General features: G+C 38.0%; 2 protein-coding genes across 3 annotated transcripts; both read left to right on the top strand.

Annotated features, from left to right (window-relative positions):
• The first annotated feature begins 8008 nt into the window (after window positions 1–8008).
• LOC121808908 lies at window positions 8009–8440 on the top strand. Its single transcript, XM_042209469.1, has one exon. The coding sequence runs from the start codon at window positions 8009–8011 to the stop codon at window positions 8438–8440; it is 432 nt and encodes a 143-aa protein (XP_042065403.1).
• An 892-nt stretch (window positions 8441–9332) lies between these two features.
• LOC121806579 (protein GRAVITROPIC IN THE LIGHT 1-like) lies at window positions 9333–13423 on the top strand. 2 transcript variants are annotated; one of them, XM_042206683.1, is made up of 3 exons: window positions 9333–9501; window positions 9623–9680; window positions 11911–13423. In XM_042206683.1, the coding sequence occupies exon 3, from the start codon at window positions 11927–11929 to the stop codon at window positions 13166–13168; it is 1242 nt and encodes a 413-aa protein (XP_042062617.1). In that variant the 5' UTR covers window positions 9333–9501; window positions 9623–9680; window positions 11911–11926; the 3' UTR covers window positions 13169–13423. The 2 variants fall into 2 exon arrangements, with proteins under 2 accessions (XP_042062617.1, XP_042062616.1); XM_042206682.1 differs by having other exon boundaries at window positions 9334–9501; window positions 9640–9680.
• The last annotated feature ends 1364 nt before the right edge of the window (window positions 13424–14787 follow it).

Here is a 14787-nt window from a genome sequence, read left to right as displayed (position 1 = left end):
GTCCCAGAAAGATAAAGAAAAAAAAAAGAAACGGCCAGAAAGACATCCGGCCCCCAAAAAAAGAAGAAAATCAAATAAGTGGCAAAGCCACCAAGAAGCCTACTGACCAGTTGAAGATATCCAATCGAAGAAAGATCAGGCCAAAGAAGGCCGCCCAGCCAAGCGCCTAGGTACACACAACTCCCCCACATCAGAATAAAGTAGTTTAGTTTTGAACCTTAGAGTCTTAGGAACACCCACCCCAAATGTTACAAGCCCACGACCTCGTTACAAACCTGTAAAGACCCTTAGGAGCTATGCGTGAGATCTAGGTCAGAAGCATCTGTGGTCTAGCGTATTGAGAGGAGCTGTCCTAACATCCCTGGTGAGGAATGAGTGACTGAGCGAATCTAGTGTTTGGCTGAGAATTTGGGTAATCTTGACGAGCGGATATACTGGCTAGGAAGGAAAAGAGGGGCGGCAGAAGTTCAAGGCTGCTTAAAGCCGGATTGCATTCGACCCCAAGGGGAGGGATGGTTGAAAATATATCTTGTTCAATGTGTCTTTACGTGTTTTATTTTTTGTGTTTTTTCTTTCTATGTGTGTCTGTCCATTTTATGTCTTTGTTTTCTACGCGTCGAAATTTTAGAGTATTTGTGTGTCTTGATTTAGTTTAGGGTCGATCGGGAGAGTAACCAGGCTAGAATTCGACTTATTTCTTTTTGTTTGTTCCTTCATGCTTGAGGACAAGCATGTGTTAAGTGTGAGCAGTTTGATAAGTCGTATCCTAAGCCTTGGTTACTGGTCAGTATGATGAGATTAACATGCATTATCTGCAAGAAAGTTGCCTAAGTGTGCAGGAAAAAGGGTACAAGCCAGTAGGAGAAGGATCAGACAGTTCAAGTGGAAATGGCTCCAGAAGGGTGCAATACTGACCAGGATGCAATGCCAAAAAGGCTCGAGATGGAGAATGAGGGATTGCTAGGAAGAACCAACTACACACGGGGCAAAAGAGACAATTCACGAGGAAAGTCAACCCTAAAAGTTAGGGCAAGCGACCCTATAAATAGAAGGTCACTTGGAGAAAGAAGAGACTACTCATTTTAGATAGCTCTAGTTCGAAAAACACTCTCTCGGATCCTCAGTTCCAGAAGCAGCGGAGACTAGCTCCTGCACTTCTCATTCCTCGCCACAGCCATGATCACTTGAACACTCCGGCCACCTGCCGGAGAAAGTTCACCACCGTTCCAGCTAGCTGTTTTCTTAGCTAAAACACTGTTTCATCGCCCGCGGGGCAAAACAATCTTTAATCGCTTTTCTTAGCTTAAATCTAGTTGTTGCATCTTTTGAATATTTCGTAATTTTAGTTGTCTTTTGGATTCTGAAGCATTCTAATATGGATCTGTTCTAATGATGTTTGATTTCACTTTTCGTTTATCTTTTGGGTTGCAATGTTTTCGTTTTATTTTGTGTAGTTAGATCCGGAAGTCTAGTGTCGATTTCACATGTTTAAGTAGGAGTTTTTCGTGATTAAGTTAGATCTGGTTGGCTGAGTAATTTTCATAATTGTTGATCAGTTAAATCTGAAGATGCATGAAGTCGTAGTCGTAACTTTTCTGTCGTCTTGCATGTCGTGTTAGTCAGCGTAAGTAAGGATTAGCCATTTAATCGTCTGATTTAGGATTAATTTTCAGTTTAAGTTGTTGCATAGTTTCTGTGAATCGTTAATAGAGTTGATGAAGTTGTTGAGATTCTGTGTTACTTGGTGGTGAAGACAATGCCACTTTCTGATTTTGGGACCACCTTTTACTTTTAGTTTCTTTTTGCTTTTTGTCCTTTACTGTCACGGCCGCATTTTCTAAGGATAGAAAACACGGTTGATTGCGACTAGGGGATGACTAAAGAAGCAGGGAAGAAAGGGGAAAAGCAACACAACTCGACCATAGCTCCAAACAAATGGGAAAAGCTCGAAATAAAATCAGAGTTTTGAACAAAATAGACTTGAGTCTTTTAAGATGCACAATGGAAGCAAATGAACGCGGTTCCATGTATGAAGACATGAACCTCCAAGAGTCAAAATCTGACTGAATTAAATGTCTTGTCTCAATAGCACTTCCTCCACCACTTCGCTGCTCAACCTGCACATTTAGAAATATATGCAGGGCTGAGTACAAAAAGTACTCAGTGAACACATTGCCGAAAATTACACATATACATTTGAAAATATTGTCATGCCATCATCACAGTAACACTCGGGGGTGTTATTGAAAAGACCCGAGCTTACTAAAAATATCACATTGGGTTGCAACCCCTTTTTCCGGTACTTAGCCATATCTGATCACATTGTGCCGTCGAGATAGTGTTCTCGCACGGTCACCTTCTCTGCCCATCATGTCAGAGGTATTCTTGTGCCGGGAAGGTGGCCACCTTCCACGGTCACCTGCTCTGCCCAACATGTCAGAGGTAGCTTGTGTACACTAGTCCGAGCGGGGACACCACCCTCACTGGGACTCGAATTCGACTTATATCATCATTCATAATTCACTTGGCAGTAGCTAACAGATAGGCATCATACACAAAACATTTATGGCATGACAACATCATTAAAATCACAAACATGTGTTCTTGTTTTCATAAAATACGATTTGTATTTTAGTATTAGAAAGCTCACCTTGTTCGTTTAGTTTCTTTAACTTGAATTTTCCTGACTCCACCCTTAACTCGCGGAGATAGCCTTTTGAAAACAAACAACGTACTAATAAGACTCGAGAATCTCACATACTTATAGGAATGCATGCCCCTACTTTATTTCTTTTATCATTTGTTCACTGTTAGAAAATTTTAGAAACTTGCTTACTAATTAAATTGGGAAATTTAATCAATAGCACTTCTTTATTAAACTTAATTATTTCTGTGACTTGAGAACGTCGTCTCCCTCTTTCTTTCCATTTCCTTAGCGGCCGCCCGAGGCGTCGCGGGGCGATGTCGGTCGGCCGCTTACGCCCATAATTCCTCCGTTGGCTCCTCGTATTTTCCATCATAATATCGAACAATTATAAAAGTGCACAATTGAATTATCGCAACTATTTTCCTTTGTTAAGAAAAATCATATGTTTCCCGAATTTGGGATAAATTATTCATACTTTTCAAAATTAATTAACCAATTCCCCACAATTAATTCAATTATCAACCCAATGATTTATTTACAAAACCCAAATTCTCCACCTTATCTCTCAAATTAATATTCTAAAGCACCAAAACAATTTAAGTGGAGCCCAATTTCCTTAAATAAAGCAAAGGCCCAATTCTTTTTTTTAAGAAAACAAAAGGCCCAATTTTAAATCCCCTCATTCTCCACTCTTCTCTCTCTCATTCCCTATTTCTCTATCTCTCTCTCTCGACCAAACCGAGAATTTCCAGATTCTCCGTCGCCGTCTCGAATCTCACCACAGAATCGACGGCCCAATTCCGCCGAGGGATCCGTTGCGTTGACGTCGCCGCTGCTCACCGATGGTCGCTGATGTGCAGTCGCTGTTGCTCGGCGCCGGGAGACGCTGCTGCCGCGCGTCCAGACCCTCCACCATCGCGTCGACCCCCACGCCGGCGGCCTCTGATCGTCGGTCAGCTACTGCTCGCCCCTCCGTCGCACGCCGTGTGGGGTCACCGCTGACGTACAGCAGCGCCGAGTCCGGTGTCTGCTGTCGCTGCCTGTTGTTGCTGTCCGGTGGCTGCTCGATGGTCCCCGAACAGCTCCGAAACGACACCGCACAGCCCCAAAACCAACCCGAACCACTCAAAAGGTTCTGGACAGCCCCCGATTAACACCGATTCCGCCCCGAACAGCTTCGAACAGCCCCGAAGAGTCCCGATGTAAGTTTCTACTTGGTTTCATGAGTTAAAGTCTGGTTCTTGAACTCAGTTCGCTTTGATTAAAACGATTAAAGATTGATTCCCGATTGTTCATTTAATTCCGAGTTCAGCGTGGGAGTGTTTAATTGTGTTAAATGCTTGAGTTATGCGATTAGTTCGGATGATGGTATGCTTACACATGAATTGATGATTGAAGCTTGAAATTGGGAAGGGATTTTACCTCGATAACTCGATATTGGTTGTGAAATTGTAGGACCGAAAGGATTAGCCCACTGGATTTTGCAGATTCAGTTTCTGTCAAAATTTTGCATAACGTTTGATTTCCAAAAGAAGTGAGCTCTCGGTTTCTTAAATTTTCTTGCTGCGGAAACCGATCAGAAGAAAGAAATGGATTGAAGATTTAATATTGATGGAGAATAGTTAAAGATATGAGAGAGATTTAGGGGTGAGGAGAGTGGGCGGTTTGGACGTGAAAGGAGGAAAATATCTAAGAATTTTTTTATTAAATTAATTTATTGACTTGGTGACCAAGTTAGATAAATTTGATTTTTTTTATTTTTTAAGTAATTAATTGATTATTTATTTATTTATTGGTTTATTTAATTTGGTGTAGGTATAATGGGTTCAAGTTCGTGGCCGTTCGCGTTGAAGTACCCGCTTTCTTAGAACGTATGATGTATTAAATTTTGTTGGACTTTTGTTGGATGTATCGAACATCAAAATTTTGAATTTTAGGATCTTATTTATTTATTCATTTAAATTTATTATATTCATATAGGTGTATTATATATTTGCGTGTTTTATTTACTTGCCTAACGTCAAAACAAACAACAACAAAAATCTATCGTAGCTCGGAGTTAAACGCATAAAAGTTACTTATATAGATAATCAAGCTAAGAATATAGTTTATAATAATTTCGGCTTAGCGGGTCGTTACATTTACTTTTCCAGAGATCCTACAGACCTGACAGTGGCAGCCCTGAACCCTCCAAATATCTTCTGTTATTTTGTTTAGCCATTTATAGTAATCTTCTACTTTTCACATGCCCCATAACCACTTTGTCTTACATATTCACATACACAGTCATGTGTCGATGATTATCTTGCCCACTGGTCAGTAGAGTAGAGGTCTTAAATTCCCTGCCTAGATAAAAACTCAACCCAAGAGTGGTAGCAAACCAATACCCTTCCAAGATTATCACCACAATCGCTCTGACGCGTCCATCTCTGTGGGATTCGACCCTTACATCCACTATACTAACCAGTACAAGTGGGTTGAGGAATTTTGTTGATACTAGGTTTTAGGTAGTCTTGTCAGCGACACAACTAGGTTGGGAATCACCTACTGATCAGTTGAATACACGAGCCTGCACAAACCTGCTCTTTCACTCAGCTACCGCTGGATTGTGCGCAGCAACCGCTCATTTCAGTCCAGAAGCTACGGAATGTTGGCCAGAGACTGCTGAACTTTGTCCAGTAGCCCACTGGGAAAACATGATGCATGGAATTCGCCTTATTTTCTCTCCAAGACTTACCATACTATGCTGAAGAATTGTCATATCATTGTACACGACTTGGAGGCTATAAATAACCCCTAAAGCTTCATCAAATGAACCTTTTGTTGCATATTACACCAGAGAATAATATTTGAGAGTTCATTCCACCGTTCATCGTCGTTTTCAACCATTCAAGGAGTTTGAAGCGTGGATTTAAGAGAAGATCAAGGATACGAGATTCAACCTTTAGGTTTTATTATCTTAGTACTTATGTTTTCTATGTTATCCCTACAAACTATGTGTTTAGTTTATTTGTCAATGAGTAGCTAGATTCATAGAATTATAACGATGTCTTAGTAAGGACTTTGGTTTATACAGTTCCTATTTATTTAATATTCATTTTGTTCATTACTTATTTTAATATCCATTGAGATAATGCTTCATGTGTGAGTGACACATTATGTGATGATTTATTGACTTGCAAAGTATTCGAAAGAGGATTTGCATGTTAGAAGAGTTTAGTTGAAGCTTCAATTAATTCCCCTTAAAACGCTACTTTTAATTGAGAGTGAGAACAATATGAGTCTTATGTGCTTTTGGAAGTTGCAAATCTAGGATTGACGACCCTTGTGTGTAATCTAGTTTTGTGTCGCATGGGCAATATTTATGTGACTCGTTCTAGTAAAGTATGAACTGTGCTAGGGTGTTGTAGTTGAAACTCGTATAAACTATAATTGTAAAAGTACGTCCGTGGAATTCCCTTTTCTCATCTGTTTTATCGCAATTGTTAAATGCTTTCTGTTTTATTTATTGTTTTTCATCAAAACCAATTGTGTCTCCAAATAGTGAAAGAAGCTTAGTAAGAGATAGTCAATCTGTGATCATTTTCATGTGTTTGATATCCGGTAATGACCTTTAGGCATACTAAATCTACTATGCGTACTTGCATATTTATTTAGTGCTAATAAAAAGTGCATCAATTAGCGAAATATTATCTAAACGATCATAACAATCCGCACATACAATTTATCATAATATGACCGTCCACACAAACAAAATACAGATTGATGTAAGTAATGTTGATTCAGTGAATTAAAGTAATGTTGATTCAGTGAAATTAATTCACTTCAACGGTAGTACATTCTAAGACTATTATTCCCTTATTCGGTTTGATCAAATAATAATAATTGAAATCTCCAAATATTAATAGAAATCCAATATAACCATTGCAAAAAATTGTGAAATTCAATCGATTAATATACACCATTATAGTATATACTATAATGACAATTTAATCATGTTATACCCTTATATACTGTTTTAGTACTACGTAAATAGGAGATATAATAATAGCCTTATTAATTTATAAAACTATATCATATCCCATGTAGGTACGAGATCAGCACTGAACTAATTTTAAATACAGTTTTTAAACTTAATAGAAATAGTTCATTATATGACACTATTAATTTATTGTTAGTTCAACATAGGAAATTCATATCTTAAACGACCTAGTTTATTTTTTAGATTTTTTAATCTATTTTAAAATCCAAATTGCCTATAATCAACAACTGATGTTGTAATAACCTAACATGTTGTTTTGATGAGGGGGGTTTGGGCATTCGCCATTTTCGGGAGCTGGCAGTGGCTTTTGGGTTCAAGCTGTGGTGGAGGCTTCTTGCTCAGGACTCTCCCTGGGCTCAGTTCATGACCCAAAAGTACAGTATCATCCCTTGTCATTTACATACATCTCCATGTTGGTTGCATGATAGTCTTACTCGGCGTCGTTTGCGTTGTATTCGGTCATTCATGCATGATTATATTCGCTGGTCCTTGGGTGAGGGGAAGATCAGCTTTTGGGACGATGTCTGGCTTGGGGTTAGCCTCATCCGGAGTCTGTGCGTCCCGGGATATGATCCTCCTCAATCACAGGCCGTTGCATCATATTGGTATGAGCATGCATGGGATAAGGATATGCTGCATGATTTGTCTTTCAGGTTTGTCGTACCTCTTGATACGATCGACCAGATTAGAGTCACGCCGATCGAGTTGGGGGCAAAGGATGTGAAGCGCTGGAGTCTGACTAGCCTTGGCGAGTTCTCTGTGACCTCAGCCTAGGAGAGCATCCGGATGAGACTGCCGAAGTATGAGAGTTTTGGGATGATTTGGAATGGAGGGCTGACCCCCACCATCTATGGTAGGTTGCCGGTGGATAAGAAGTTGCAGAGGCGGGGTATTGTGGTAGCATATAGATGTCAGTGTTGTCGGTCTCCTTCTGTTGAGTCTTTCAGTCATGTCTTTCTTTCGAGTCAGTCGGCGATTTCTGTGTGGGAGTTTTTCGATACCTGGTTCCCTTCCTCGCACACACCAATTCACACGAGAACTGATACTGCCCTTAGACTAGGTCACTGGCGAAGGTCCTCATTTACTAGGGCTCCCGCCATGCATATTAGTTTTATAGTTGCTTGTTTGATCGTTTGGTTCCTTTGGATGGAGAGGAACGACTGCAAGCATCGCGGTCAGCCTTTCCGTAATACTCATGTTATTTGGCAGGTCAATCATCACCTGCATACGTTCGTGCTGGCCGGCAGGATCACCCTATTCACTGGAAGGGATGTTATCCGTCGGTTGATTTCATGCCTTCTTGTCCCATACAGCGGGTTATGCGTTCTCTCATGGTCCTTTGGCATCCCCCTGACGCCCCTATGGTGAAGCTTAACACTGATGAAGCCTTCTCTACATCGACAATGGAGGCGAGAGAGGGAGGATTGGTTCGTGGTTGTAATGGAGGTCTTTTGCGGGCCTTTTGTTCTCCGGTTGCTGCATCTTCGAGCTTTGAGGCAGAGCTTATGGCTCTTATTCGAGGTTTTGAGATGGCTATGGAGTTTTCTACACGTATTTGGATAGAGCTGGACTCAGCGGCTCTGGTTACCTTACTGTCATCTGGACAGCTTGGTTCTGCGGATCTTAGACTTCATATGGCTTTGATTCGGAGTATGACTTCTCAGCGGCAGGTTCGATTCTCACACATCTACAGAGAAGGAAACCGTGCTGCAGATTTTCTTGCGGGTAGGGGATCCAGACCCCTGCCATGATCTATTATGATTCAGTTTCTGCGGCTCGGTACCTGAAGGCGCTTGTTAGGATGGACCAGCTGGGATATCCTAACTTTCGCTTCCGACGCAGAGATATGGATTGACTTTGACCTTAGAGTAGTTCTTATTATTTTACACTTGTCTTTTCCTTTTGTTCATTAAGTTTATATTTTAGATTTGATAGCATGGAGGATCCCGACTTGTGGAACCTTCAGTTTGTTTTTTCATGTTCTTGTTTTGGATCCTAATCACTTTTGAGTTAAGAACATGTTTTGAAATGTTATATTTTGATTTAATTCACGGGTTGGGGTCTACCTGACCCCACCCACTGTGGGTGTTTTTTATTTAAAAAAAACCTTATATGTTGTTTTATAAACGACCTATTTTATTTGGTTCTGCAATTTATATTAAAGGGTGTATAGCTTTTAATCAGTGTGACCATGCAGTATATATATTCAAATATAATTAATAATATGTATGAAATTATAATAATCCTATGATATTTATAAATTTATAATATTTTTAAGGTGTGATATAATAATAATAATAATAATAATAATAATATTAACATTATTGCTATTATCAATATTTTAGGTTGTTTTCTAATCACGTGATTTATAAATCAACATTTACTCCAACTATATAAGTTATTATCCTTAATCAAACTAATCACATTTGTTTTTAAAACCTTGTCCGAATTATTAGTTTTGTGTTGAAGAAAAGGTGAAGGCATAAAAAGCTAGACATAAATAAGAAATAAATAGTTTAAAAGGGAGAGGGCTATTATTTAAATTGCACTATTTGCATAATTAGTTTATTTTTCTTATTAAAACTAGGGAGTAGTATTTTAATTTTAGTTCTCCCAGTTGTACCAAAATAAATAAATATACAGAAAAGGCGCCCTTTGGGAGAAATATTGGGGTATTTATTTGCAAAGTCTTTTTTAATTTCCAATCGTAAGCGTAGACTTTTTTTAACTTCCTTATAATTTCCTCTTCCAATCCGTATCCCATCTTACAGAAAGTGGCGTTTTCACTGTAAATTCCGTTGCTCCGATTCCGGTGAGTGTGTTTTTTTGTCATTATAAATCAACTCTTTATCGATCATAAAAACTTAATCGGAAAAACCTCTCCGTTCTTCACAATCTTCTCTTTCCTGACGATTCGTCGGAATATTTTACGGTTTGTTGGGATTCACAGTGGTCGCCGCAGAGGATTATTTCTGCAGTCTGCTTTGGAAGGTAATGACGTATTTTTTTCACTGAGTAGTAGTTTTATTTAATTTTGTTGATTTCGTGTGGGGAGAAAACTGAACGGGTAAATGGTAAAAATGTTGTGTGAAAGCTTCAATATTGTTTGGGTAACATAACTCATTTGGACATTTCTGGTCACGTGCATCTATAGCAATTGTCCGATCTTATCACGTGACATGGTCCTATTTACATTTTGTAAAATTTTAAATTGAATATTTTTGCGTTGATTGAGTTAAGATGACACATTTTATGGGTTGTTGGTTAAGGTGGTTAATTGGAGAGAGAAAGAATGCGTAGATTATATTAAAATAGAGAAAAATGGTAATGAATTATTTTAATATGACACAACATAAATGATTATTTTATTAAATATGGAAATGAGACACCTTTGATGCGTGAATTTAGAAACGAAAAGAAAAAAATATGTGCATAATTTGTCTCTGGTAAAATTAAATCATTAAGAAATTTTAATTTGTTGTATAATTTACGAAGTTTAGGGACCATGGATTAGTTAATAATAGTATTTTGGGTACTGGATATAAGAAAATGATGTTTAGAGAAATGCTAATAATGCAAAATTAGTTGATTCCATGCTATTCCTATTCCATAAATATTTTATTTAAATATTTAATATCATTTGATTTTATTTTTCAGGTAAAACTAAATGTAATTTTTATACTTACATAGTAATATCAATATATCATTACTAATTAGTCTAAAATTTTTCTAGCCTTAGTAGTATTGCAACATCATAGGAATCCAATTAATTATGAAAATGTTAAATGCTTTTGGAAATTTGATGCAGATTGGGCCCTATGAATCCAATTCATTACTACCTAATTTTTTTTTTATCTAAAGCTGTTTCAATTTTGGTTTTGAAATGTTATTCAACAGTAGATGCATTTCACGTTGAAGGTAGGTTTTAGGAAAGTTGTGACATTTCCATGTCCTACCATGTGATGTGTTGTATCGTGTTATGCAACATTACTACCTAAGTATTGGTCGTCCTTTCCCACTTAAACTGATAGCCGTTTAAGTTTTCTTCCAATTGTTGAGATCCTATTTTATTTTGGTATGAAGATTTAACAAAAAATATTTAGTTAGTTAAGTTGAGTGAGGATATAATAGAAAAAAGTATATTACTACAATAATAGTTAAATTTTGTCATTTTAGTTTGTCCCATAATATGAGTAACATTTTACTTTTACCATAAATGGTAAGTAGGTCTCACATTCCACTAACCACTTCATTCATATTTTATTATAAAATTAATATTATATAAAAAATAGGCCTCATATTCCACTAACTTTTTAAACCCACTATTATTTATATTTCTTAAAACTCGTGACTACACTAAATGTGACTCATATTGTGGGACAGAGGTAGTAGGAAATAAAATAAAATAAAATAAATAATTAAAAAGAGAATAAGTACTACTCCATCCGTTCAACATTTAAAAAGTCATTTTGACTCGACACGAGTTTTAAGAAATTGTTTGACTTTGTGAAGAAAAGTAAAGGAAGAAAGTAAGTGGAATGTTGGACCCATTTTTTATACTACCCCAGTCCAAAAAAAAGACCAATTTTACAATTTAGGGTCGTCCACTAAAATTAGACTAATTTCAAAATATGAAAAGTTTTTGACATTAAATACTAATGTTTTCTCTTCGCTTAATTTACTAATTGCACATTAAAACTCGTATTCTACACAGCTATGTCTATTTTTTATGGATGGGGTTATATTAGTTAATAGATTGTGAGCGTAAAAAGTTAGTGGAATATGTGATTTGTATAACAACCATTGAAAAAAGAAAATAGTTCTTTAAATCGTGGATAATTTAATATATTAAAATGATTGTTTAAATGGTGGGCAAAGCTAGTATATTTATAAAGAATGGTCTTTGGCTTTAGACGTGCCTAAATTGAACATTGCAACGACTCCTTAGTTAAAAATGATGGTATCATATTCCTCGCATGATTGCATAACCGTTGTGAAAAATAATTAAATTCAAATAAATAAAACGGCCACATTGTTGAAAAATCATGAGATTTGAGATCTACAGAAATAGAAAGTGGGAATTCTGCTCTCATGAACTTGCAGATTGCAGCTCGCTTTACTGAAACCACGCTCACTATCCATAGTTATACTATTTCTAATCATTGCCTTTCATATTCGTCTCTATTTAACCATTCTCCCCCAATTCCGCTCAAATCCCCAGTTATTTCCACATCTCCATGGATTCCGTCACGCCGAAGAAGAGCCGCCTCGCGCGCACCTTCGCCAAGGTCCTGCACGAGGATATCAGGAAGGCCAAATCTCGCGAGAAGACGAAGAAGGATCGAGACAAGGCTGCCGGAGAAGCTTTTGTGGCGAAGCTCTTTGCCGGATTATCGTCGATTAAGGCGTCGTATGCTCAATTACAGTACGCGCAGTCGCCGTACGACGCCGACGGTATTCAATCGGCGGATCGGACGATTGTTGCTGAGCTGAAGAAATTGTCGGAGCTGAGGCAGCGATTTTTGAAGAAGGAGCTCGGTGAGGCGTCTCCGGCGACGGCGCTGCTCGTCGCCGAGGCTCAGGAGCAGAGCAGTGTTGTGAAGATGTACGAGATCACGAGCCGGAAGCTCGATTCGCAGGTGAAGCTGAAGGAATCGGAGATCCTGTTTTTGAAGGAGAAGCTGGCGGAGATCGACGGAGACTGCAAGCTGCTCGACAAAAGGCTCCACTCGAGCGGAGGAGGAGGAGAACAGCTGTCGTTTCGAGATCGAAGGGAGCTGAGACCGAGCCATTTCGTATCGCTGCTTCGGCAGGCGGTGAAGTCGGTTCGGAGCTTCGTTCGGTTGCTCGTCGACGAGATGGAGTCGGAGGATTGGGATCTGGACGCCGCCGCGGCCTCGATCCAGCCTGGCGTCTCGTTTTGGGAGCGGAATCACATTTGCTTCGCCTTCGAGTCATTCCTTTGCAGAGAGATGTTTGATTGCTTCGATCGCCCCTGTTTCTCTGATGAAAACGCGGCGGAGAAGGAGGATCGCCGCCGCGAGTTCTTCGAGAGATTCACGGAGCTGAAATCCTCGAGGCCAGCGGATTATCTAAATCGGAAGCCGAAATCGAAATTCGCGGAATTCTGCAAAGCAAAGTACCTACGTGTAATTCATCCGAAGATGGAGGCGTCGCTTTTCGGCAATCTAAATCAGAGGAGTCTGGTGAGCTCCGGCGTGATGCCGGAGAACGCGTTCTTCGCCACCTTCTGTGAGATGGCGAAGCGCGTGTGGATGCTGCATTGCCTCGCCTTCGCATTGGACCCTGACGTGGCGGTTTTTCGGGTGAGCAATGGGAGCCGGTTCTCGGAGGTGTACATGGAGAGCGTGAACGACGAGGCTTTCGACGCCTCCCCGGAGCCAGTGGTGGCGTTCACTGTCGTTCCGGGGTTTAGGGTCGCGAGTGTCGTCGTTCAATCGCAAGTGTATTTAAAGTGATCGTCTCCGATGGCAAAAGGCAGGCTTGGAACCTCTTTTTTTTTGGTGGTGATTGCCTTGGCTTAATTAGAATTAGGATTGTTTATTTATGGAGATTTACATATGGTAATGTTGTGTATCAATATAGATTAATACTATATCTGCAAAATTATTTAGTGAAAGTTGCAGCTGTACATTGTATGATTAAGCTAGTTGGCATTTGTATTTTCTTGAATGATTTTTTGTAATATGATTATATTAATCAATTTGTACTAATATGCAAATATATGTAGATACTCCCATTTAAGAGTAATAAAAGTAAAAGATACTAAATCAATAAAGAGGAATATGTAATGATAGGGGTAGGGCCGATTAGAATAGAGTGGGCGGTTAAGTTTGACCGAGAATTGAATAGAAATGCAGGCATTAATAAAGGAGCAACCAAATTCCGATCATAATTGAATATGCTCTATAACCTATACATGATCTGAAATGCACCACTTTCAAAGTTGGTAATTAAAGTAGAAGAAGACATAGGATTAAAATAATGAAAAGCACATCAATTAAATGAAATAATAAAATTTAATGAAGATGTATAATTTAATATACAAAAATAATAATACTATACCGCAAGTGATTTATTGGTTAATAGTTACGGGAAAAAAAATATTGATCCCTAAAATCATTAATTTTGGCCAAAATTTAATAATAGAATATTACAAATTTTGCATTTTATTTTTATTTCTTAAACTAACTCAAATAAGATATTTTTATCAAAATTTTATTTTATGTAGACAACTGCTATAAGTTTCGTGATATTTTAAACAACATTTTAAGTTTATAACAAGTACTACTATGATAAAAAGTCAAGTAGAAAAATACATTTGTGTGAAGTATGATAAAAAAAAAGCCTTGTAAATTAGTTAAATATGGTGATAGACATACCCTAGAAAATACATCCAAACAAAATGCATAGTTTGTGATATTCTAGATAAATTTTAAAATTCGTCTAAAATATTAAATTTTAGCTATAGTTTATAGTGTTAGAGACTAATATTTCAAAAACAATAACGTAGTCATTGTGTTTATTTTTGTCTATTAACCAGAAACACGTGTAATATATTTTCGGGCTCTACTGAACAAAAATCTATTGTCGATTTCAATTTAGTCAAATATTTTATACAAATATCATTATTGGATCCGTCACTTACAAAATAATATGGATTTTTTTTATTTCACAGGCAGTCGATCAAAATTATCAACACATATGTCAATAAACATTAGCATGTTGTTTGTTAATGAGTAGTGCGTTGTTGATATTCTGTAATGATTGGGTTATACCGCAAATGATATGCTTATCCGATTAGTATTTTTATATTCGGTACTTTAAATTGTCGATTCTCATTTAAAGAGAAGGAAACATATTAATTCAAATAAAAAGGCTATTCGGTACTTTAAATTGTCGATTCTCATTTAAAGAGAAGGAAAAATATTGATTCAAATAAAAAGGCAATTGACATGGGACTCGTTCATTCTTAATCAAATGGTAAGAGGATCGATCTCTGCCTTTGGGTATGGAGCAGCTTTAAATCATTTGGCCAACTGTCTCACCCATTGAGGTGCCTACAAATCTGTGCGGG

The sequence above is a fragment of the Salvia splendens genome, chromosome 6 (assembly GCF_004379255.2).
Source record: "Salvia splendens isolate huo1 chromosome 6, SspV2, whole genome shotgun sequence".
In the NCBI taxonomy this organism is placed as follows: domain Eukaryota; kingdom Viridiplantae; phylum Streptophyta; class Magnoliopsida; order Lamiales; family Lamiaceae; genus Salvia; species Salvia splendens.
The sequence above is the reverse complement of the archived record's forward strand: the minus strand, read 5'-3'. Positions and strand labels throughout refer to the sequence as shown.

Excerpts from the sequence above, each read along its gene's own strand:
- LOC121806579 (XM_042206683.1), top strand. The coding sequence starts at position 11,927 with ATGGATTCCGTCACGCCGAAGAAGAGCCGCCTCGCGCGCACCTTCGCC.
- LOC121808908 (XM_042209469.1), top strand. The coding sequence starts at position 8,009 with ATGCGTTCTCTCATGGTCCTTTGGCATCCCCCTGACGCCCCTATGGTG.